Genomic DNA, 26,024 nt, shown 5'->3' with positions numbered 1-26,024 from the left:
GGGGGAATTGTGCCCCTGCCGCCCTGTCCTGCACGGAGAAGATAAGCACGGGGCTGCCTGGTGTCCCCGGGTGCCTCCCTGTCCCACGGTATGGCCGCAGCCTGGCCCTGCAGCCCTGCGTAACCGGGGGCATCCTTCTGCAGAACCCCCCCTCTGGGTTACAGAGTGAGGGGCTCACGCCAGCCCATCCCCAGGATGGCAGTGGCTCCCGGGGCAGGGGGGCCCCTGCAGTGCCTGTGGGCTGGGGGGCTTCTTCTATTAATGCATTATTTGAGGTGGTTTGACCTGGCAGTCCCTGGCTCTCGGAGAGCACATCACAGTGACCAGCTGGCAAGCCCACCCTTGTGCCACTGCTCATGGGGACATTGGGGCTGTGAGGAGATGACCCACCTCTGCGTGTCTGAGCACACATCCAAGAACTGCGTCTAAATGTATCCACAGCCCCAGGGTCCAGGCTTGCAAACCTACAACCTGCCTTTTCTGCCACGAAGATGCCAAGCAGTGGGTTTGGGAGTGCCACGGCCCAGGCAGCGCCTGCCGGTTCTGCCTCTGGGAGAGCCCAAAATGGGACCAGCTGGAAACGCAGTGATGAAATGACACTGAAGCCATTTACCTGCTTCTTTTATCAAGTGGTATGCGGGAGGCTGCTTCCGTGCTGCCCCCTTTGCCGTGATGCTCTCCTGATGATGCTGAGCAGGCACCACTAGCTGGATGCTGAGGGGGTTCGTGGCCATGGTGTCTCTCCAGCCCCAGTCTGCCTCCCTGGGATGTACCAGCTCCAGCATTTGACAGCAGTCTGGTCACCACCCCTGCCCTGGCCTCCGTGCTGTACTGTGCCAGGCTGTGGTGCAATTGTGCTCCCAGGACAGCAAGCGCTGCCATAGCCCGTGCCTGCTGCAGCCTCCTCTCCCTCCTGCACTGCCCCTCTGCTCCCCAACCCAGCGCGGGACCCCCCGGCAAGGCAGCACTGAAGCCCCCGCCAGGAGCTGGGCACAGGGCACAGCTGGGAAGCATCATCACCTGAGCAGAGACTGGTCTGGGACTCAGCCTGAAGCCGGGTTTTTCTATCGATAGGGTCATGCTGGGGAGACGACGTGAATTTCTGAACTACCTGGTTGGATTTAAAGTCCTGTTTCTCTTTTGGGGCTGAGCAAGTTTCCATTTCAACTCTTACAGGTATTTTTTTCCGTGTGCATCTGGTCCCACACAGCTCTTTATAATCCTCCTCGGAACAGTAAGACAGAGGATTAGGCCTGACTTTAGGAGATGATCTGCTGAGATGGAAGTTTCTGTGCCTGATATGACAGGGAGAGTGACCACAGATGGGCAGGTGGACCACAACTTACCCCCCACTTCCCTGGCAATCCTGCTCTTCCAATTCAATCCAAGGACTCTACTCCAAAAAGCACCCTCTGAGCACCCCAGTTACCACCTCCCAGCCCGATGCACCCACTTTGCCGTGGCACTTTCTGCTCCAGCCTTCCCGACACGGCAGACGTTGCCACGTTCCCCCCGCAGCTCTCCCGCCGGCTGGCTGACACAGATGCCGAGCAGCGCCTGTCTCCGACAGCCGGCACAGCTCCGCAGGAACGAGGAGGGAACCGAGAGCAGCCACGGGGGCAGAGACACTGAATGTAGAGAGAACTTTTTCAATACGCTGCTGTGCTATTTAGAGAGGTGTTTTAAAAAGGAGCCGTGCCTTCACAGCACGCTGGTAGTCTCTCTTGCGGAGAAGGGGGAGAGACTCCATCTCACTTTCCTCCTGTGTGGTACTGCAATCCTCAAGGAAGCCGAGCATCTCCTGCCTGTACAGGCAACACAGCAGGTCCCTGTCACCAGGCACACTGCGGCTGTCCTGAGCTGGGGGAAAACGCTTTTAGGAAAGGAAAAGAAGCTGCTGCAGGCTGGAGATACCCTGCACCTGATTGAAATCTCAGCCTTTTCTCCCCTATTAAAGTCAGGCAGGAGCTGTGACGCTGGAATCTACCATCACCTGTCCCGTTTACGTTACTGAATGTTACTATTTTAAGGCAGCTTGACTTAGAGAGCCCGAGGAGGCTGTGCCTTGCACTGACCTGCTCCCACCCACACAGCAACGGGATGCATGCAGGTGGAAACACGCAGCACAATCATCACTCGGTCACCTTCTTCCCCCAAAGAACATGTGGAAAACTTCCTAATTACTGTCATACACAGATCAGCAATTTAGTCCAGAGCTGCAGCACTGCTGGGGCTACGGGCTTCCTAAGATGAGCATCAGCCTACACGGACAACGACCGTAGGCAATGAACCCCAAACACCCCTTCTCCCGGTGCTGACAGATACCTTCCAGCAGTGGGACGGCAGCAGTTAACTCCTCGGGACAGGAGTCGCTCCTTTTGACAAGAGATAACAGCCCAGTTGCTGCATCTCCTGCCTTCCTGGCAGTTTTTCACAGCAAGAAACTGTTCTCAGCATGACACACAGCACCTGACTTCACTTTTCCCTCCCCAATTCAATAATTTAGCTTATAAAGGAGGAGCTAAGAACAGTGCATTAAAAAATAAAGAACATCTATGAAAGATGTATTTAAACTGTGACGGGGAAAATAATTCATTGAAGAAGTAGAAGCCAACCTCAATCAATGATTCAGGACCCTGGAGGCTGCGAGATGGTGACCCATCCACCGCCTTTGCCCTGCCGGCACTACAAGCCCAGAAGAGAGGTAAGAGCATGCGAGGAGCAGCGCTGTCCTGGGCTGCCCCTGGCTCTGCTGCAGGAACATCTGGCTGCAGTTTCAGGGAGGCACCAGGAAAAGCTTCCACAGAAGATGGTTTTTAAACTGTTTCACTTAAGGACATTTCCTTTCAAGCACCTGAAATACCCAACTCACTTTGCTAGAGAATTCCTTATCTTTTTTGTTATCCAGGGGATCACTTTTGACAGGAGCAGCAGCAGAGGGAAATTCAGGACTGAAGTCATGTGCAATCAAGTTTTATAAAGGAGATTGTTCTCAGGAGCTGCATGGCCAAGTGCTCCCTGCCATTACCAGACCCACGTACTGAAGCACATAGCTTCACACCTACGACACAGGCAGTTGCACACCGAGATGGCACAAACAGCTCTTGGGAGCAGCAGTTGCTGAGAATGTACATGTCCTTAGCCACGTTTCTCAAAACTTCCAGGAAACCATCCTGGTCACACAATCTAAGTATGCCTCAGCCTGCCATTACCTGCCTGGAACAAATAAAGCCCTGCCACTTAAAAAACTCCCCCAAGAAACCAGGACCTGGACCCACGTACAAGCAATTTGTGTCACCTGGCCACTTGTGGAAGACCTACTCTCACACAACCAGCCAGGCATGCTGCACCGCGCTCTGCTCCCCTCCCCATAAACAGCCACAGCAGAGTTAGGGTCCCCAGACCCCACTGACTCCCCTGCTGGAAGCAAAGCACTGAATTTTGGGTTCGAACGCCTCGGTCCACCTGAAGTAAGGCAGCTTAACACTCCAAATTGCTGTGAAGAGCCCCCTGCACACCGGCCTCCCCCATGCTGCAGGCCAGGCACCTAAAGCATTGCCTCTTACCTCCTCCTATGGCTGCACCAGGCCCCGGCCTCACCTTCTTTTATGCCCAGGCCAAAATGCTTCAAGATCCCTCTCACTTTATGGTTAGATTTCTTTAAAGTTTCTTTTCCCCTGACTCTGTCCACTTCAATGGGCTAGGCTGAGTAAAGTGGAAGCTGCTTCCAGTCCTTCTTGCTAGGACTGCTGGGGAGAGCAGTCTTGGTCCCTTCCAGTCCATAACTTAAAAGTTCACACTCAAGACTTGTAGCCTTCCCTAATAGCCTCTCTTATTTTAGGAAACTGTCTAGAGTGCCAGAAAAAAAAGAATCCTCTCCTCCCTCCTAAATATCTGAGCTGTCAGGACAAAACAGCTGTAAACTTTGCATTTTCTTTCCAGTCAATTACACACACACAGAGTAACAGAATAGGCAATCTATTGCGGCAAGGAGGTTGCACCTCCTTGGAAGATCTGGTTGCTAGAAGCAGCCGTGGGCAACGGCTGCTCTGAGTCTACAGTCCATTTCACAAGGCTGAGCCCAAGCACAGAGCGCCTGAAGACCCACTGCTACCGCAGATCACAGCGGGGCTTCAGGCACCTCCTGAGTGCAGCAGCCATCCGATACTCTCGGAAGGGAAGGACCCTCACCTGACACGATACCTTCTTTTTGCCCATGGATGAAGCACACGTTCCAGGAAGCTGCTGCCATTACAGCTGGCGGACTGCTCCCCTCCAGGAGCTCTCGTGGGCAGTTAACACGCTCATGTTCTCCATCAAAGGCCAGGATACCAAGAACTCCATGTTGGGTACTTTTCTGCTTTTATTTTAAAAAATCCAGAATGGATCCAGTAACAGTTTTATTATCAAGGAAATTGCTTTACCATAAGCAGAGAACAGACACAGGATGGAGCAGAAGGCTCAGACAAGCAAAGTATTTAACTTCCACATAGCCTCTTTTGTAAGAAATAATGTTACAGCTGAATTTGAAGTAACCCCCCTCCTTCAGAACAAGGGTACTAACCTAGCTGCAGGTCTGAATGTTCTCCAGCAATGTAAGCAGCCTCATCCCTGCTGCTCACAGGCCTTAGTACCCACTCCCAAGTACTCAGATCCACCAGGAGGGTCCATACAGGTGTTACTCTCCTCCCAGTTCCAGCAGGACTTCCATATCCACCCTTTAATTTAGTGACATGGTTTCCAAACTTTGATATCAGATTTAGTACACCATTGTGTCAAGTATCAGAAATAAGTGATCAGCGAGTCCCCAGGTACCTCAGTTGAATACCATGGGGCCAAACTCCTAACTTTGTCTGGCATGAATTAACTTTCATCAAGTGACAATTTATCTAGCAGACACATCACTAAGTTTATACATTAAAGAATTTTATATATAGAATACTGCAAAAACACAGTAAGTCTGAATTCTGCCCATTGCTGCTCAGGAAGGTCCCTTCTCTCCCAAGCGTCAAGAAAATCGACCTCTTCTTCATACTCCAGTCAAGGCAAGACAGAGACTTCTTATTGCTTCTCTTCTTTCTGATCCCCTGGACTTCCAGAACCCTCTCGTTCTGAGGCCATCTGTGAAAGAGTTGGCTTATTAGTTGTAGTGACAACAAAATGCTTCTCCCAGACATTTTTTTCCTAGCTAGCTGCTTAGGATAGTTCTAGTTGAAGAAACCCTTCCTTCAGTCAAAAGGGTAATTGTCCACTGCAGAATGGAAACAATCTTCATCTCTGCATGACTGCTACTAAGAGGCAGGAAATTATCTTCCCATTATTTACACTTTCATTTTTTACACTTACACTTACATCACAGCACTGAGTATTTCCAGTCTGCCATCAGAAAAGCAGCTTGCCACAGCTTAGCACCAAGGTCACCTGGGCAGAGCGTGCCACCTCCATCCTAGGAGACTTCCCTGGACAGGTGAAGTACAGACCTGCCAGGGCTTAAATGGGTGGGCCTTTCCCTGGGAAGGATATTGAGAAGAAAATCCCAATGGCCTTACTACCCTAATTTTAGGCAGACTGAACAGGAAGCCTGTTTTACAATCATCCTTAAAAGTAAGTCCAGACGTTACTTTACTTCTTTAGGCACTCTACACACTGAGGGGAAAGCCCTGTCCACGCTCTTCTTGATGCTCCTTAGTAAGAGCTTCCAACGCTTTTCCATGTGACCATGTACAGTAACGTAAGACGCCGCCTGGGAGGCAGGCCACCTAGACTTCAGGCCAAGATTTCAGGTCTTCAACTCTACCCGACTTTCTACAGCTGTCCCTTCAGCAAGTGTCACTTGGAGGGAGCAGCACTGAGACCAGGCCCCACCTCGGAGCACAGCTCTTACCTACATGTGTGGTGTCCCGACTCACCCCTCCCCACCTGAGGGCTGTAAAATGGAAGTGACCGTGAACCTACCTTCTTGTATGCCATTTCAAAGAGTTTCAGGGAAGCCTGCTGCAGGCTGGTTGCTGCCTGCCTGATGTTTTCTCCCGTTTCAGTATCTTTACGAGCCAGAAGTTCCCTCATTTTAGCAATTTCTTCCTTTAATTTGTTGCACTGCAAATAAGTCACAAAAAAACATGATGAAATCCTGCATTTCATTCACCGAGAATCTTGTTCCTGTCATTTCACCCACCTATTGGCCACAGCAAAACTACCTTTTTTTGGCAGAAGCCATGAAGTTACATCTCAAACTGAGCCATACGGTCTGCAGGGACTAGGGCTGTGCTCAGTTCCCAATGGGCACCTGTCCACTTCACTAAATGTGCCACAGTTGGCATTAATGGATCCTCTTGTTTGCTGTCTCAGCAGAGGTGCCAAGGACAGAAAGCCCTGCAGAGACCGAACAGCCCGCCAAGGATGAGAGCCGCTCTCCCTGGCACACCTCACCAGTGAGTCAGCCACCCCAGAAACTGGGGTAAAGGGAAAAGAAAGCTGTTTTTCATCTATATTTCAGGCACTGTCAGAAAGCCAACGAGTAAGGCTGTTCACCACCCTGTTTAATCCCTTGTTGCACGTGGGAGGAGGAGCAGAGAGGCAAAACTAAAGCAATACGGTCTCATCCCAGCCCCTGTAGCCATCTGTCAAACCCTCCACACAGTCTGGCATTTCTCTGTCAGACTGGCATGCTGCTGGAGAGGCAGGCCTGGAAAAGCGAGGTTACTGGGGGACAGCTGTGCCGGCAGTGCTTGCTCAGCAGCATTCGCTGTCAAAACGTGGGCAGAGTTCTCATGCAGACCCGCAGGAAGGGGAAGGCGCTCAACGACGCCTGCGTCAGGCCACCATCTCCACCCAGACAGCACAGGGCTTCTTCCAAGCACTGCTACCTGCTTTCCCTTGGGATTACCCCAAAAAAGTATTACAGGGAACAGTCCCTGCAAGGAACAGGGATTTAGGCTCTGTGAGAGAAAACTCCAGTGATCATAATCCCAAACACAGAGTCAGCCAACATCCATCCTAGAGACAGGAGCTAGGCTGAAAAACAGCATTTAAACTGATCAGAGGCTACTTACCAATAAATTACCATCTTGTTCTCTCAGACACCTCACAGAGCCCCTATGAGCCCTTTTATTCTGTTTCCAAGAGTTGTTAATTTGAAGATTGTGCTATCTGTTTTAAACTTGACTTTTGAAATTTTTAACGCAGAAATTAAACTGTCACTTAGAATGGTATAAAAAGCACTCTTTCAATACTAAATTTCCACTTCACTTCAAAGACAGAAAAAAAAAAAGCTAGGAGTTGTGAGGATACAGTAATTTTCATTGCCTCCAAGTTCCTGGGTGCTGTGTATGTAGTGCCAGGACTGTGCAGCAGTTTTGCCTTTGTCCCTCTGCTAACACACTCGCAGGGACTGTTCATAATCTCTAGCTTTTGAGCAAAACTCTCCTCACATAGGTCACAGTTCTTATCAAATCATCGCAAGGCCAAGCCAAGGACATAATTCATGCAAAAACCTTTCATTAACAGCTTCCCAGGCTCTCAGATCTTCAGTGACACTGAACTCGCACTTTGAAATTGGATATTTGCTATTATCCAAACCATGTTCTTTTAAGTATGTCCTTACATCCTCCCATCAGCCACGCTCACCCCACTCCTCAAGTGCAAAAACCAGAGGTCGATGACTGTGCCATCTTTACACAGCATGGAAATATGCACAGAGTTGGTGCCACTGGCCAGAGCCAGCTGGGAGTTACGTGAGAATTTGAGCAAAGATTTAGTAAGGAATCTTAGCTCCTTTACTGTTACAGGATCAGAAACCACCTACCTCATCTGCTGGCAGCTGATCCTTGAACTCCTCCATCTTAGACTCTGTATCATGGATGATGCCTTCAGCCATGTTTACAGCTTCCACACGTTCCTGGGTAAAAAAGCTCATCAGGGCCTACTGCATACATCACTGGTGATTCAAGTGGTGTACATATGAACTCACACCTGACATTTCTTTCCTCAAAACTGCCAAACTCCATTCTAGTTCCCACCCAGGGTCCTTCTTAATGGTAAGGAAGCAAGAAGAAACGCAAGCAAACCATTCTAGATGCATTCTGGCACCAGAAAGCCCAAATAGGCAGTCTAAGCAAGTCAGCCCTCATGTTTCACACTCAAACTCACTTCCCTGGAAGCAGAAACAACTAATGCAGCATGACTTGTTGGCACACTGAAAAAGCCAGCAACTGCAGAGACAGCACAGCACGTTCTGCTCCTCGGGAAAGCAACAGAGCTTTTGGAAAACATTCTTAAGCTTCTTCATGCAACAAGAGTACTAGAGACAACTAAAATGCTGGGCTGTTTTACTCATGTCCCCTTATTACAAATGCTTCTAACATCTCAACAGTGGAAAAACCCCACTGTGCTAGGTAAGGAATAGCAGTTCCAATGTTACTGTTGCAAAGCCGCCAGGGCAGGCTGTAAGTACAGAGGAGGAGTCGTCTTGCTGAGACGTAATTCAGTCCCAGGGTCAACATGAACTATTTCATCAGCAAGAGTCTCCAGGACACCTAGCCCTCTCTCCATCTGAAAGAAGAGTCTACCTGAAGAAAGGTGTGATAATATTCTCCAGAGACTAACCACTTACACTGGAAAGCTGATAAAAATAATTTTGTTTCTACACTATGTCTTCACTCCTTGTGGGGTGTCAAAGTTCACAGCAGGATGCCGAGTCCAGCAGAGTGATAACTCCGTTTATGCATTCATGATACTTCCGTGGCAGTAAAACCACGATCAGAAAAGTCTAACAAGGAATTTTGACAATTAGTTACACAAGTGAAGAGAAGTGTTAGTTAAGAAAGCAACCTAATCACCTTCATCTGATAGGTCACTGGACAGAGACGAGTCCCACGTCAGGACTACAACAGGGAAGAACTCATACACCAATTTAAGGTACAAAGTCAAGGTAAGGCAACAGGAAAAAGTTTTCAGTGCAGCCTCTTTGAACACTAGGCCACCACCTACACTTCACGGCAATGATGCAGTTATTTAAACAGCAGGACTTTCAGACCAAGGTCTTTAAAGGTTCTCTGTCTAACCTACAAATGCTAGTAAGCCAATGCCTTGTGGCTTTAGAGGTTCTGAGGCAAGGCGATGCTGCTTTACATGAATTTATTCCATGCATTCTCCCCTTCAGTCCTCTTCTGATCCCTTCACTACTGAGGGCAAGATTTACAGCGCTGCCTGAACACCTGAGACAGGTTTCTACAGGCTAGGAGAACACAAAGTGCATTAATTCAGTGTGCCAGTTTCAGCAATCGCTAAACATATGCTGCTGCCATATCCCAGAGTAAGCTGCTGCTTGTCTGCTTAAAAAAAAAAATCAATGCTCTATATTTAGTAGCATAATTCATTAGTACTACCCTCATTAAACCAATTAGTTCCAACCATTAAACCTATGTATATCACAGGTTCAGCCACTCAACCATGGCAAGCGTCAGTCTTTTCTTGACAAAGTCAGTGGGGCTTTCAAACGCCTCCTGACGGCTTCACCTGCACTGAGGGCAAATACTGCACTCAGATGAATATAGCATTCAAGATGCCACAGTGAGACTTCATGGACTATGGAAAGCAACTTCCCACTTGAAGGAAGAGGCTGAGGTGCAGCTTTGCTTGGCAAGTTCTATAAATTAAGCTTTAAAATAAACTCAGAGAAAGTAGCTTAAATATCCCCATACTGCCTCCACTTAGATGGAACATGACTGAGAGAGCCCAGCTGTAGTAGGTTAGCTTCAAATAAACAGCCAAGGTTAACAGGCAGGCGGACAGTAAAGGGCATTGCTGACAAAAAACATAACTAGAGCTGCAAAGCTGTTTGTCATAAGTAACAGGCAGGTGAATTCGCTTACTGCTGCCTCCACATCCCAGGAATTCTTCAGGGAGGAATTCAAATGCTAGTCACACAGGGCAAGTTACCCAACCCAAACCCAAGATCCAAATGCCTCTGCATACACCTTCTTGCAACTCTGGAGTGTAAACTGCATACAAGGAAGCAGGTATTTGGATAACTGCACAAGCAAACAGCTCAACACCACACAGACCAGAGCCCACAGCTCCTTCAAAGGTGGGCACAGTTAATAGCACAAAACAGCAGTAACCAGCAGGTACAATGCTAGCTGGAAGACACCATAATAATCGCATTACCTTTCTTCGCCTGTCTTCCTCTGCATATTTCTCTGCATTCTTCACCATGTTCTCAATTTCATCTTTGCTAAGGCCGCCAGAAGACTGGATAACAACTGCATTAGAGAAGAAGCATTAATAAAGAATGTGCTCTCATCTTTGAGGAAGGGAGAGTATTATTTCCCAAACCTTCTCAATGGCAGCTGCTATGCTCAGGGACTCTGTACCTGTGAAGACCCTGTGGGCAGTACAAAGACAGCCTAGTCTTTGAAGAGGCAGTCATGCTGCTGGCAAGATAAAAGCCTGACATCTTAGATCTATGAACGCCCCAGCTCTGCCAGACATTTCCTGTCCGCTGGTTTGCGAGTCACTTTGACCATTCTTCAGTTACTCCTCCTGGAAAGTGAATGTGCACACAAAGCCCCCAAACCAAAAGGGGCATTCTAGCAGGTTAAAAGCACAAAACTAAAAAAAACCCAAAAAAACCAGCAAAAACCTAACCAACCAACAACAACAAAAAAATCCAAACAGAAGGAACTGCTTTACCAGGGTACAGAGATTCCTTTCACTGTTGGAAAGCAGCCCAGGCTGGTAGCAGGATAAGACAACGTACCCCACCCAGCTCCTCACCCTGCCCTTAAGTGAAACAGAGTGTGATTCTATGGGCAAGCTCTAAGGTGTCCCTCCTCCCTTTCCCCCGCCCCGCCTCCATTAGTGCCAAAAAGTATAGTCTAGACTTAAACTAATTTCTGCAGTAAAGCACGACTTCATTGAGAAAAGAGAGGATCAACATCCAGGATACTGCAAAGTCCAAAAAATGTGTTTATCAAGATCCTCATTAGAAATAATTTTTCTATGTAATACTTGTCAGTGGTACAAAACCCTGAACAAAGACACACACACACACGTGTCCTTTGGATGCAGATGTGTGATGAGCAGTTCAGCTTTATAATTAGGACCATGCCTGCATACAGGCAGGCAGATAAAAAATTCTGGTTGCCTATTATCAGGAGACACTTACTGAGAGGCCACACGCTGAAAAATCTACAAGGAAACCAAAGTAACAAGCAGTGTGTTTTTGGTAACAAATTTCTGCCAAAAGTCAAGCAGCAGCATGATTAAGAAGAGCACATACCTTCAAGCTTCCAATACAGAGTTAACAATATTTTTCTTAACTAGAGCATGCATTTGATTGCTCAAGTGGTTGCTCCCAAGAAACAACTGAAGGGCAATATAGAGGCTTCCCAGTTAGAGGCACAAGAGAGATCTATTTCGTATCAGGGGAATCTACAAATGCTTCAATTTCTGAGCCCACAACAGAGCTTTAGAAAATGTCAGCTGTGTCACTAACTACCCCAGAACATCGGGCCTAACATTTCATTGCGCTACAGAGCAAAATATACTGACAGTTTCAAGGCCTCAAGCCTCCTGCCATTTAGGGACTTTTTCAGCCTAAATGGACGAAAATGAACAAGGTCATTATGCAAAATACCTGCTGCTTCAAAATACTTGAATTTCAAGATCTTTGTAATGGAGTAATTAGAAACAAAACAGTGTCTCAGCACAGGGCCAATCTGTTCAGCTGTACATGACGTGCCTTGGATTCCACAGGGATCTTCCCAATTCCATTTCTCCCTTAAAAGCTGGCACCTTCATGCAGGCAGCCTCAAACAAACAGCAATCTCTTTGTGTGTTAGCAGAGGGCACTCCCAAAGGAATAGCATGACCAGGAACACAGCTCAAGAACCACCTGTACAAGGTGCTGAATTCCCAAACCCCAGTTTCTGTCCCTTCAGGGTAACGTAGGGCAGAACGTCACTGCTCTGAGCTCCTCAGTGACACAGGACACCCCTGTAAAGCAGCAGGAGAACCACTCCACAAACACCCGTGAGCCCTCAGTTAGTCAGCCTGTACACCGAACGCCTCTCTGGGGACTGAGGCATAACTGATACAGACAGGAAACCCCAGGGAACAGTTGCACTCTGCAGAAACATTGTTATAGCCATCACAGCCGACGGCAAGACCAAGAAAGGACTGTCATACAGTGCAAAATGACTTGGGACATGGTAAAACCCTGCCAGCGAGGACTTCCTTGCTCCATCTCTGCCTAACGTGCAAGGAGAGAGCATCCGTTGGTGGCAATCTCTGTCAGCCAGCTAACAGAGGGCAATAGAGTGCTATGTGTTTACAGAAGCTTTGCTTCCTTAAAATGAAACTACAGGTCAGTTGTCACTTCTCCCGTTCCCTACTTCATTTTACAGTAACTCTTTGCCTTCCTTTCCAGAGGAGGCTAAGATGACTTCAACTGCATCTATGCTGCACTGGCAACAGATTGTTTGTGTCGTCCTTACTCTTAATCAAATAACATGCTGCAGTCCCCATCTCTGGGCTGCGAGATGCCCATCAAGGCAGCACTCCAATACGTTTGGTGTCACCTAGTGTCACCCTCGCTTCCCAGCGTGCTATGGCACCATCACTGCCCCACACCTTTCCTCCTTGTCCCTAGGCAGCATTCCAGAGCACTTACTTTGCTGTTCGCGTCCGGTGCCTTTATCCTTGGCTGACACGTGAACGATACCATTAGCATCAATGTCAAAAGTGACCTCTATCTGGGGCACTCCTCGCGGCGCTGGAGGAATCCCAACCTGAGAATGAGAAGTGCTTAGCCGTTAGCTCCCACATGGACTTGAGCTCAGGGTACAAGGCTTCAGCGTTGGGCACGTTACGTTGGTCATCCATCAGTTGAATTAACTAATTGTTAAAGCCAAGCCCTCTAAATACCTATTGGCATTGTGGGGCGAATTAGTGGTACCTTGACAGATTTAACAGGATACAGATTTCTACCCAGGACAAGTGCACAGAAACCGTGACAGGCAGCCCCCAAGTTTGGTTTCAAGGTGACACATGTTCTGCTTTATTGCTAAACAAGTCCCTCTTCCACAGACACGGCAGCACTCTCTATTTCCTCAATTCTGGACATAACTAGACTTCATCGACTACCTCTGAGGCTACTGTTTTAGAAGAGTGGCAGGCAGTACAGCTTCCTTCAAAAGTACAAAAGAAAGGCAAAGCCCTTCCTTTCTGCAGGGCTCTCCCTAGCAACAGCAAGTTTGGACACGGAATTATAAAAGTGTCAAACTTTTCCAACACTGACCAAATCAATTTTGCGTATGGAGCTGGTTAGGTAGCCACATACTGCGCACATGAATCCCTGGAGTACATCTACTCTCCAGAAAGCAGAGCGGTACCACAGGCGTTCACAGAAAGGCAGAACTAGGCTAGAAATGGGTTACCCTAGGGACTGTGGGTATCGTGGAGCCTGCTCCAAGCCTTGTCTTTGCAACACCAGAGGAAAGGCCAGCATGCAGGTTAGCTGCTGCACAGGCCTGGTACTGCAGAACACTCGTAGCTCTTTGTGCCCAGAAGTAGAGAGCGCCCTTTTAGGTGACCAGGCCCTAAAGCTGCAGTAGCCACTGCGCCACAGAAGACTGCTTAGAAACTTGGAGCTCCATCTTAGCTGCTAGTTGCTCCCCTGCCACTGAAAGGCTGTCCCAGAACCAGGCTGTGCCTTTAGAGACTGCTTTTTTACTACAAATAGGGTCAAATGCCTTCTGTAAGATGACTCCCCCTCAACACTGCCTTCAGGGGTCAGCTGAAATGGAGAAGGCTTTGAACTTCTCAAAGAAGGTCAAGTCTAAGGTCATGAATACTGAGTAGCCAACGTACCAACGTGAACTGGCCAAGAAGTTTGTTGTCACTAGCCATTTCTCTCTCTCCCTGGCATACTTTAATCTCCACTTGAGTTTGCCCATCAGCAGCTGTAGAAAACACCTGTGGAAAAGGAACAGAAAGAGTTGCTGGACAGCTAGTAAATTGCAACACATGAACTGATGCAGTTACAAGCTGACTAAAGAAGGAAAGGAATAAAGAGAAGCTACTTTGAAGAGATAAAGAATCATTAAATGCTTGTTGTTGCCCTGTTCCTCTGACAAAACGAGGCACTAAGACTAGCAACAGCCAAGCTCGCTGGCATCTTTGTCCTATACGTGCTTCAGCACGCAAAAACTGGCAATGCCGTGCCAGCAGCAGGCTCCCGAGACAGCCAGCCACATTGCCAGAACATTTCCTCCTGAAGCAGCAGGAGTCCTGCCCCAATCCCACGCCCGAGACAGAACAAGCGTTATCAGTAAGGGCACACACCAGCAGACCCAGACAAGGCAAAGTGAAACAAAGGATCACACCCAAGTTTACTAGAGCCTTACAAACACAGGAAAAAAACCAACCCCTCCGAGGTATGCAGACCAAGAAAGGTGGTCTCAAACAGGTGTGGTGCTCAGTTACAGAAGGTCTCCACACAATTTTTCTTCAGAATGATGTGTTGACAGTTAACATCATGGCACACACACTGCAATCCTGCCCAGGCCACAAACATCCTGGGGCATCTTGGCACACTTACCTCCCCTTCTTGGGCACAATAATAATCAACAGAGATACTCAGTGGCTGACATTAAACCAGATTTTTACACTCCTTTTCCTTGCCAGATGAGGAGACAAGACTATCTACTGGGATGCTTTGGGTAGCCTTCATTGAGTGTTTGAGACCACCACCAAAGACCCACCCATCTAGAGTCAATTTGTACCTGGCTCTTTTTAGTTGGTATGGTAGTATTCCTGTTGATGAGCTTTGTGAAGACACCTCCCAGTGTCTCAATCCCCAAGGAGAGGGGAGTTACATCCAGCAGCAGCACATCAGTAACGTCACCAGCTAACACACCACCTTGAATAGCTGCACCAATAGCAACGGCTTCGTCAGGATTAACTGCTTTGCTAGGAGCGCGGCCAAACAAATCCTGTACAGTCTGCTGCACCTAAATGGAGAGAAAGCACAGCTCGTATGCAGAGCAAACCATTTACCACCCAGTGCTGCGGTCACAAGAAATGCCAGCCTTGGCTAAAGGTTTGTATCTTTATGCTCCCGCTACCACATAACTCTGTGCCATAACAGAAATACTAAGCTTCAGACTTGTGACTGCTCCCTAATTCCCCATCTTCCATGCACCCTATTAACTGCTCTCATTTCAGTATGGACAACCCCTTCTCTGTAGACTTTCTTGCAATGAAGTTTGCCAGCTGCAAGACAACTTAGAGCAGTCCTTTCACAAAGCCCAGCCATATTCAAAAGGGATCACTCCACGCTTATCAAGCGGGAGTCAAGGACTGCTCTCCAGGAACTTGTACAAGGCAACACTGGGCAGAACACAGCTGTCAAGGACTGTACAGCTGTGGAGGCAGAGCACAGGGGAAAAAAAAAATGAGAGCAGAAAGACAGTTCATCTTGTTTGTGTGTAATAAAGGAAAAAGAGGAAATTGTGTGAAGTATAGTATTTTCAAACCCTTTATTTAATGGGCTGTTTGACCAGAGAAGTACATTTGCTACGTCAGCAGACAGTCCAAGTTGCATTATTAGCTTTTCACTGCTCTGCCCTTTCAGAAGGATGTGCTCATGACTGCAACAGATTTACTGCTGAAGTATCCAGGCGGGAAGGCAATAAGGTGTCTGCACCAGAGCACAGCTCAGTACTCTGCTCCTCTGCTTTACAAGAGAAGGGTGTGGGACTCTGTTCCCCCTCACAGCTTCCCTCCCCTCTGAGTGCACTTGTTAGGCACAGGTGAGCATGATGTGCCTGAAAACTGTGCTGTAAGCAAATGTCCAACTCCTCTGCACTTAAGCCAAGAGACATCTGCCAGGAACGTTCATTAGAGGAAAACACTTTATGTATGAGCATATAATTAAGTGCAAGTCTTTCCCTCTGGAGGCGTATTTTACAGTACAAAAGACACATTACTTCTAACCACCCACTGTACGTTTCCTGGAGCACTGGCCGCGTGAGAGCTCCAAAGGCAGCACGTTCCCTCCTAGCAGGGTGAAGCGAACACAACAACGTACACGAGATAAGGCTCTGTGCTGTGTGCAACATATTGGCACTGATCTTGGAGCCTAAGCTGTAACTATAGACAACTCAGGAAAGCATTATGTAAGCTCAAAGCCACAAATGCTGGGGGTTATCAATAGGGGTAAAAAAGTAAGAAAATAATAATAAAAATTGAAATCAGTATTTAAGTACAGTGTTCCAGCCCCAGAGGATACACAGTGTTTCAGGAAGGGCTTCCCCACTTCTAGATGTGTTTTTCATCGCTTTATACATAGCTAACCACACCATTTCTCCTTTATCCAGCTGGAACAGCAGGGACTTTGGGAAGGTATAGCACAGTTACTCCACTTGAGCTTTGGCCAGAGCAGCAGCTTGTTTATCTTGTTGCTCTGGTTCCCCTGCCTGGCTGACCTTCTGTACACACTAATATCACCTCCAGCAACCAGGTTCATTTAATACAGGGAAGAAAAAACCCCACCACCAAACCCCAAATCAATCCCAAGCAGGACCACGTACACACCTACTGTTCTAGAAAGGAAAGACCCACAAATCACAGATCTTAACAGCAAACAAATAGCCCAAGCCTGACTGATCCCTATGGAATGAGATTTTGATGATTTCTGTAGAAAAGGACAAGTTGCACCCTTGAAGAGGGCAGTGCACATACATGTTCAGCTCTGACTTCAGGGGAGCTAAGCACTCATCCGCACTGCTATGAACAAGAGTAGTCAATCACCAGTAGATAGCACCTGATCTGCAAGACTGTGCCTGTCAGCAGAGCAAGCTTCTAAGTTATCTGTTGGTGCTTATCACCACAGAACACAAGAGCCAGGTATTAGGTACTGAGCGTTTGGAACACCCAGTTAAGTATGCTTGACAACACTCAGCCTCAAACAGGTAGCTGAATACACGCAACCAGCAGGTAACAGAGCTGTTCTGTGCAGTTTCTTCGCAGCTAGCTCTAAGTGCTCTACACAGGGAGAAAAAAAAAATCCACTGGAAGGCAAAGATTACGGATCGGTTGTTGTCATTGAAGTGTACCTTTATCACATGCTGACGACCACAACAAGAGATCATACCCTGTGTATCTGAACAATGCTGCTTATGACATCAAAGTCAAGTTGAATTTTCAACTCCTGATACCTCCCACTTATCTTTGTAAAGTGCAACTCAGCCCCGAGATCCAAGCTGAGCTAATTAAACAGGACGAGAGAGTCCCTTGTCACTGCTTTTGCAACTACTTCGCATGTCTGCTCTGCTCCTGGGGGCCTTCAGCTGCTGGAGCTCTGAAGTTAGCAGACTCCCAACTTCGCTGTTACAGATCACCCTTAACAGAAAGCACTGGGTAGCTGTGCCAGCTTTGCCTGGAACAGGGACTTATCTCATACCTTTGGCATTCTGGTCATGCCACCGACGAGGATGACTTCACCAATGTCACTCTTGCTGACTTCAGCATCCTGCATTGCTTTCTGGCACGGCGCTACCGTCCTTTTGATCAGATCAGCTACAATGCCCTCAAACTGTGAGCGACTCAGCTTCATGTTCAAGTGCTTTGGTCCAGAGGCATCCATAGTAAGGTACGGCAAGTTAATATCAGTCTGCAGCACAGAAACAGACATGGAGTGAAAAAAGAGGAATGGAAAATAAGGCAGCTACATACAAGCTTTAGATCAAGTTACAGGTTCTGTTCTGCCTGTACTGAAGCATCTACATGCAGCCCAGTCTTCAAGTGGCAGCAAGCATATTTTTGTGTTTGATATTTCAGACAAGCGATAGGAAAATTATTCTGTTACACTTTTCATGGTTACAACTGTTAAGCTGCAATTTTAATACCATGTTATTTTGAGGTCTTTTATTGTTAAGAAAGCCAATCAAATTTCTATCATAGCTAGGAGGTAAGAGCTGAAATGTTAGAAGTGACGACCTTAATCCTCTTCCTTTAGCACAACACAGAAGAAAGCCCATCTTCAGAGTTCCGGAAGATTTTGCCAAATGACTAACATTTCATATACGGTAAGCTACTTGAAGGAAATAACTGATGACTGTTTTCTAAATGCAAACAACTCATGTTCAAGAGCCAGTCCACTGCCATTTAACACAAAGTTCAGCAGTGCCAGGGACCATAATCCCCACTTTTCATGGCTATTTTGAATTATTTTACAAATTCACATGCTGGATTTTTAAGTCAAATCTTACACTGAAACCATCTTGTTCAAGTGCTGAGTCATGCTGACACCAAAAGACATTACAAATCAAAGCAATTAAAAACACGAATGCTTTAAGCTCTAGAGATTAAGTTTACACAACGAGAACTAAATCCCTTCTACTGACTAGAGGTGTGTATTCACTTTTATAGGTGGCATGGTCAAAAATATTAGGGCAAAATAGGGCCAAAAGCAAGTTGTTTTCCCTTCACTGCTAAAGAGTTAAGGAATTCAGTTTTTCCTGGTATGAACAGACTGCATTTGCCAACTCTTGAACTAGTAAAACAGAGCCTGCTATGTGTCTGGCAGAACTATGCATCCATTGTGACTGGTCTAAACTCCTTGCTACGAGCTCCCCACCAGCCAACAAAAAGACCACCATCAAAAAAAAAAATGTTTATTCAGAATCTAGAAATTGGCAGAGTCCCCATTTCAATTACTATATAATTGACCTTAATTTCACTTCGGCAAGACTATTACACCCCCAACTTGCTGCTTCTCCAGCTCCTTATTCAGTAGTGAACAAAGGACATGCTTGAATGCTTTAATATACAAAGCGGACAGAAAAAAGAAAGGGAGTATATGTTGCCCATTGTCTAGACAACTCTTCCATAGGCAAATAAGTAGAGATTCTTTATACAAATGATTTCTTATTAGACAAATTTGCTGTTTCAGTGGAATGAGTAGCACCAAGGTTTTGGAACTGCTCACACAAAGCCGCAAGTGCTTCCAGCAACCCAGCAGTACTAGCTGCAGCCAAATTCCCTGATGCCCGCAATACTTCTGAAATATATGGTAAATTGGGAACAAAGTCACATTCCCTGCAAGATCCGAAAACATGGCGCCAGAAGAAAGTCAAACGCAGCACCCGCTAACATTCTCACCTTCCGACAACTGTGCTCCTGAACAGTCTACCCTGCTAAAGAACTTTCTGTTAAAGTGATGCCATTTGAAGCTCGTTCGGCCACCGCAAGAAAAAAAGTAACAATTTCAAAGAGCTTTGTAAATAAAAATAATGCAAAACTCAGGGTATCAAAATGTTTTACTGGACTGCTTTGAAGCCAGCCACCTACCTGCACAGATGACGAAAGCTCACACTTTGCTTTCTCTGATGCTTCTCTCACTCTTTGAAGGGCCATGTTGTCTTTAGTCAGGTCAACACCCATCTGAGTAACAAAAAATATGGGTTAACACACTCTCAGCTTTTGCACAGGAGTCATGGAGAGCTTTTCTTCATTGCAGTTCACCTTCCTATCGCTCCTGACTGTAAAGATGTTTGTAGAAATACAGCCTGGTATGTGCACTTCTGCTGATCTCTCTCACTTCTGGCAAACACATTTAGCATTTCAAAAACATCTGCTAGGCCTCCCTCCTCTGGAAGTGATGATACAGTAAGTTACAGATTAAAGCTTGGAAAAGCTGCTGCATCACAGAATATAAAGCCAAAACTGAATTAAAAAAGGAGTTGGAATTACACTGCAGTTTCCTACAGCCAACCCTATATTGTATGCATCTGGTCCAACTGAATGTGACAGCACACAGATTTTTATTACTAAAAGCAAGCAGACTATGTCTAGGGTAGTCCTGCTACACTAGAGGAAAAAAGGGAGAAGTTCTGCTATCCTATGTCTTCCAGGAGATGAATATTTCACCTCAAGAAAACAAGTGCAAGAACTGGAAGCCAGGCTAACAACTGTCTAACACTCTTCAATTTCAACTGTGCCACAGATTACAAATCAAGTCCTAGTAATTTAAGAAAAATCCCCATTCTCCCATGGAAGTTAAACAAGGTTGAAAAACAGTGTAAGGCAACATTAAATTATGATGAGATACCTTACCTCTCTCTTGAACTCTTTAACAATATACTGTAGCAAAGCTTGGTCAAAATCTTCTCCACCTAAGAAAGTGTCACCATTGGTGGACTTCACCTCAAAGACTCCCTTCTGGATTTCCAAAACGGAAATATCGAAAGTGCCACCACCCAAGTCGTAGACCGCAATACTGCAACAACAGATGCAGAAAAACATTACTTTCTAGACAAAGTTGTGTGGCTCAAAGATCATTCTCCTCAGGAGAGGAAGTGTGCAGAATTCACGTTGCTGTCCACTAAAGTTAAAAGCCTCTCTAAAGATAGCAGTGAACAAATTACACAGTGTATGTGTTCCTTGAGCACTCCGAGTCCATGTGGAAGTCTTCTCTGAAAGATGTGCTCCACAATACTTAACCTTGCCTGTTATTTCAGAGAGGGCAGTTCCTCCTTCTTCAAAAAAGGACACACTCACGTGCAATGACAAAGGCAGGGACATCAGAACCATTATGAAACATGTTTTTAAAAATGTGAGGCTTTCACAGCACTATAACCTACATCATAAATACAAAATCTGTAACAAAAGCCCTGCCCTTGACAGCCACAGAAGGCTGAACGCAGTCAGGGAAGAAGATGCAAGCTGTGGATACCAGGCACCAAACCTCAGCTTACCTCTTGTGCTACACTTCAGCACCAATGGTGACAGCCTCTCACCTAGTTCCCCTTAGCCACACCCACCACCGCTACCGGTAAGATAATTAGACACTCAGTTTTGATCATTAAGTCGTAGCTGCAAGTTATGAACTCACTTTCTTTAACCAGTATGGTTGGCATAGAACAGAGGTGACATTACACAGCATTGACTCACTGCTGTGAGTCTACTTTGGCAGAATTCCAACCAATGACTTTACAAAACACAGAGAGCAGAAGAGGCATTTACAAAGCAAATCACAGCATGCTTATTTAAGAGAGGGTACGTGTTATGAACAGGCACTTACACTTTGTCTTCAGACTTGTCCAGACCATAGGCAAGTGCAGCTGCTGTTGGTTCATTAATCACTCTCAAAACATTCAAGCCAGCAATCTGCCCAGCATCTTTCGTGGCCTGAGGAAAAAAGAGGCAGAGTGCTGACTACTGAGAGAAACTAAATGCCATTTATAAGCCCCAAAGTCTCACAGCTTGGTGAGTACCTGTCTCTGAGAATCATTGAAGTAAGCAGGAACTGTGATCACAGCATTCTTTGCTGAATGTCCCAGGTAATTTTCTGGAGGAAAAAGGAGACAAACCAGAAAGTTACCCTTATAAGATAAGAATACCACCAAGTTATTATGTACTTTAAAATCGTTTTCCTGAACTAAGAACAGAAGACAAGCCTGCTGCCCAAGAACTTGGTGCTTTCTGGGAAGACGCAGAAGCAGCTGTGCAGAAATCAAGTCCTTCCACATAACACGGAATAATTTGTAGACTTCTGACAAAACAGCAAAGCACCTCCACAATTCAGTCAGTGAATGACAATTCATCTGAGAGCTTAACTTGTCTTTTTAGTCTGTGAGACTGAAGTTGTTTTCTGCTTAAGGCAGAGGAACACGATCCTCAGAGTAAGTCAGATTCATCACATCCAGATACTCACACACCACGTACTCCTATTTTACTCTTGAGTGGAGCTTTAGCAAGTGTCCAGGACCTAACACTGGAAAAAAAAGACCAACCCAAAAAATACCTTTGGATGAAGCTTCAGTAACAACCTTTAGTCCTTCCCTCCAAATACTTACCAGTGGATGCATAATGCTTACCAAACGAGGCTGTGGAAGGCAGCTACTGACTACTACCTCTAGGTATTATACTCCGTTTCCCCAGAAACCACATTAGGAATTGAAAAGGAGGCAAAAAAAAAAAAGAATATTTCTCCAGGTCAATGGATATTTTCCCCTAGTGAAGATTTAAAAGTCACCACTGGCTAAGAAGCTATCCATTCAGCCCCAAAAATAGGGTCTCTTCAACACTCCCTTTCTTGCTATGTATCTAGCAGATGAATAACAACAAAGCTACTCAAAACCCTGGCTGCCACAGCCTGTGCTCAGCTGCAGCCAGGGAGGCACAAGGACTGCAGCTTACAAGGAAAAGGAGCTCCCCCTTCTGAGTAAGTGTGCATTCCATTCAATTAAAACTGAGTATCAACTCAATCGGTATTCAATTTTCTAAGAGCATGCTTTAAGTAAAGCACTAATATCTTGGCAAAGGTTCAAGATTAAGGTAGGCATTGATCTTCCTTGAGGCTTTCTAACAGCCCATCTCTGCACCCTTCCACGATCTGCCTCGTATAAGGGCCTGCTATACAAGGATTCCCATACCCACAAAGTACCTTTGTGGCTGCAGCACCTCCATTTACCATGGCCCAGCACCAAGGTCACATTTGTGTGCACAGATGGCAAAGACCAAACTGTACCAACCTGCAGTTTCCTTCATCTTCATTAGTACAAAGGCACCGATCTGGCTTGGAGAATAGAGTTTCCCATGAGCCTCTACCCAGGCGTCACCGTTGGAGGCACGGACAATTTTAAATGGAACGTTCTTACTAAAAAATAGAAGAATTCCACACTCAGTTTCTGTATCAGCATACAGCACAAACCCCCTACAATTAGTATCAGCAGATGAACAGGTACAAGTTCTAAACAAAGACTACTGAACTTGCCAACAGCAGCCTCAGATCCAGGGAGTCCCAGAAGTACAAATATACTACTACTGCTTTTAATCAGCTAAGTCATTTAATCATAAACCTTAGGTATGATCATACAGCATTGACTGTAAATGCCCTCAAGAGTGAGAAAAGTTTTCATTGGCAGATGCTGACCATTCTGCACAGCATCAATGAGGCTTTTTTTCTTCTTCTCTGGAAACTTTAAGACGATCAGCCACTAAAGTAGCAAAATACAGCTTGGCCCTGAAACTATAAGCAATGAAACTTTGAGACATGAGGGCATAACTACTTCACCCAAAAGAGGGTTATATTTTAAAACATAACACATCGTGTTATATAGCATTGTATTTTATGCATTCCTGTTGGTAGTGGAATTGCTCTCCACCCTCACTTACATATCCTTCTTCACTTCAGGGTCATCAAAGCGCCGCCCGATGAGACGCTTGGTAGCGTAGAAGGTGTTGTGTGGGTTAGTTACTGCCTGCCGCTTTGCTGGCATTCCAACCAAGCGTTCGCCATCGGCCGTAAACGCAACAACTGAAGGCGTTGTCCTGGCACCTTCAGAGTTTTCCAGCACCTATGTAAAAAAGAAAAAAAAAAGTAACAGGGTGCCATCAAAAAACATTGCCTCCGAGAACTAATTTGGACATTCAACTTCTAATAACATTACTGCAAACTGGTATTCATTTTCTTACTTTTGCTTGCTTTCCTTCCATAACTGCCACGCAGGAGTTTGTTGTACCCAAATCAATTCCAATAACGGCACCTTTAATTGCTTCTGAGCTGTAAAACATATTATAGGGAAAATAAAATTAAAGGAAAATAACTAGATAGCAAAAAAACTTTCCACCCTGAAGACAGGACAAAGTGATTTTTCCCTCGATGTTGAAGCAAATACAAACTGTATTCTGACCTAAGGTGTTCTCCCACTCTTACACAGGAATTTAACCTTGTGCCTCTGTTTTCAATCAGACTGCTTATAGGTAAATCCTCCCTTGTTTTAATAAACACATAAAATATTATTCTTCACCAGAATATTCTTTACTACATATATACCCAACATCCCTTAAGATTTTGACATAACAAAATCATAACTAATTCAGTCCATACACAGACAGGACTTGTTTTGGGTTACTTTTGATTTTCAAACTTGTTTGAAAACATCCACCTGGAGTCAAAATGCTAACAATAAATTGTATTGGTTTCTTTATCATTGCTTAGCATGAAGAGAAGAATACACAAAGATAACAAATTACTCAAGCCCTGCAGGGTTCTCTGAGTCAGAGCCAAAGATAACTATCTTTCTGATCCTGAGGAGCAACAAATTTAATTCTGAAAAATGGGAGTGGCTCTTACACATGACAAATTTGAACTTCCTCCGCCTCCTTCCCAGGAAGAGTGTATTACCCCTTTCAAGGCTAGAGAGAACTCCTGAATCACAGTTTTGCCGTATAAACAAAGCCTTCTCTATCCCTGAAGATAGCATACCGAAGGCAGAGCAGGACCATGTTTATTAGCAAGCTATCACCTTCTCACTCCCCAAGATGCAAAGTGGCTCTAACTCCAGTTCAGATAACATAAAGCAGTGATCTCGGAAATGTGCAACTGCTCGGTTTCTCTGCACCAGCCAGAACTGGGCAGTTTTCCTAACACAAACGCATTTCCCATTCGGTGTCCTGAATCAGCAGCAGCCACAAAACAGCTGACTAAGTTACACAACTAACTGTTACTCTTCCCATTATCTTGCCACAAGAAAAACAAGTGATTAAAATGCATGAGCTGTTTGAAATAAACTTTATCTGTAGAGAAATGGAGCCATGCATCACTCTTGTTTCATGTCTGTATAAAACAATTTGTTCCATCAATGTTTGGGCTTTTTGTTTGTTTTTTTAATCAAACAAATCTCAACAATCCACATTTTGTGGGTGCTGTTGGTGGTGGGAGAAGCAGGGAAGAACAATTCTTAAAGTTTCCCTGGAAAAAAACAAGAGATAAAGAAACAGCCTTTGGACAGTTAGATGCATACATTCTAGTTTTATCTTGCTGGTTTTGCTCCGTTACTTCATCTCTGTCTCCAATAATCAGTTCTGGTATCAGGAGGAGAGTAAACATAAATACCAAAAGGCCAAACATGAAAAACCAAGGGAATACTTACGCGTATTTTCTGCTGGATGCTGCTCTGAGAACATTTTGACTGAGGCCATTCCAGAATGTCTATAAAATAGAGATGTTCTAATGAAAGTTTAGTTTTAAACATTAAGTGATCTTCATGCCAAGACTTTCAAAGGTAGACAACTTCTGAAGCAACATGGTCCTACTACAACGTTCTATTTTTAAAGATTGGAGCGCAAACTCAGAAGAATTTGAGAAAGATTCAGACTGCCATAAAAAACCCAATTACTAAACTTACTCATCTGGCATAACCCCAATTTGTATTACCAGAATCGAGCTATTTCCCTCATACAAAATAGTCTACAAATATGCTACCAGGCAAAAAGCATTTTGGTAAATTAAATCTGAACCTTCAGCTTTCCATGAACAGCAGCAGATAAACATTAACCCAATTTCTCAAACCTTATGCATGGTCAGCAACAAACGATCTACTACATCCCTTGAAGAATTTGCAGTCGAGATTTCGTAGCAACTCTAAGTTTTCTGCAGTGCTCATAACTTTGCACATGCAAATCAGTATCTTGGAGAACTCTGAAAGCATTATCTCTTTTTCCGTTTTGAGAATGACTTTTTAAAAAAACATCCTAATACAAACAGGACCACAGCAAGACTTGAATGTTTTGCTAATTCTTCAAGATACCTGGCGCAACTGCACTCTATGAGCAGATAAGGGTGCAAGAACCTGGTCAGAGCAGGCCAACACCGTGTCTAAAACAGAGACCTGCCCTGCACAGGAGACAGCGACGAGCACGTCCAGCACAGATAGCTGCACGACTTGGTATTCCTGCCTGTTTGTAAACTGTCTTCACGTGCTTTTCCCAGCCTAATCTCCTCTATCATTTTCACATGGGGAGGAACAAATTCACCCAACTTCTAAACATCCTTGAAAATACACCCAGGCCTGTGGAACACACTCCCGGTACGCTATCCCCCTCTCACCCACCAGCTGCTGCTAGGCCCTGCACCACAATTAACAATTTCCCTAACAAAAATCTACTCAGTACTTGAAAGGAACCATGGGGCCAGCGGCCCGGAGCGCGGCCCAGGCCCGTCCCCATCGGGG

At 45.7% G+C, this 26,024-nt stretch overlaps 1 protein-coding gene across 1 annotated transcript; it reads right to left on the bottom strand.

Moving 5' to 3' along the window:
• Positions 1 to 4,387: 4,387 nt before the first annotated feature.
• HSPA9 (heat shock 70kDa protein 9 (mortalin)) lies at positions 4,388 to 24,997 on the bottom strand. The gene is made up of 16 exons (XM_009701578.1): positions 24,945 to 24,997; positions 23,485 to 23,572; positions 23,185 to 23,366; positions 22,542 to 22,666; positions 21,282 to 21,355; positions 21,089 to 21,195; positions 20,122 to 20,284; positions 19,357 to 19,449; positions 17,468 to 17,677; positions 14,787 to 15,014; positions 13,873 to 13,977; positions 12,674 to 12,791; positions 10,168 to 10,262; positions 7,805 to 7,897; positions 5,956 to 6,096; positions 4,388 to 5,121 (listed from the first exon to the last, which is right to left on the bottom strand). The coding sequence occupies exons 2-16, from the start codon at positions 23,503 to 23,505 to the stop codon at positions 5,062 to 5,064; spliced, it is 1,815 nt and encodes a 604-aa protein (XP_009699880.1). The 5' UTR covers positions 23,506 to 23,572; positions 24,945 to 24,997; the 3' UTR covers positions 4,388 to 5,061.
• Positions 24,998 to 26,024: the final 1,027 nt, after the last annotated feature.

This window comes from Cariama cristata, unplaced genomic scaffold (assembly GCF_000690535.1).
Source record: "Cariama cristata isolate BGI_N322 unplaced genomic scaffold, ASM69053v1 scaffold8246, whole genome shotgun sequence".
Lineage (NCBI taxonomy): Eukaryota > Metazoa > Chordata > Aves > Cariamiformes > Cariamidae > Cariama > Cariama cristata.
This window is presented reverse-complemented; position numbering and strand designations above follow the sequence as displayed.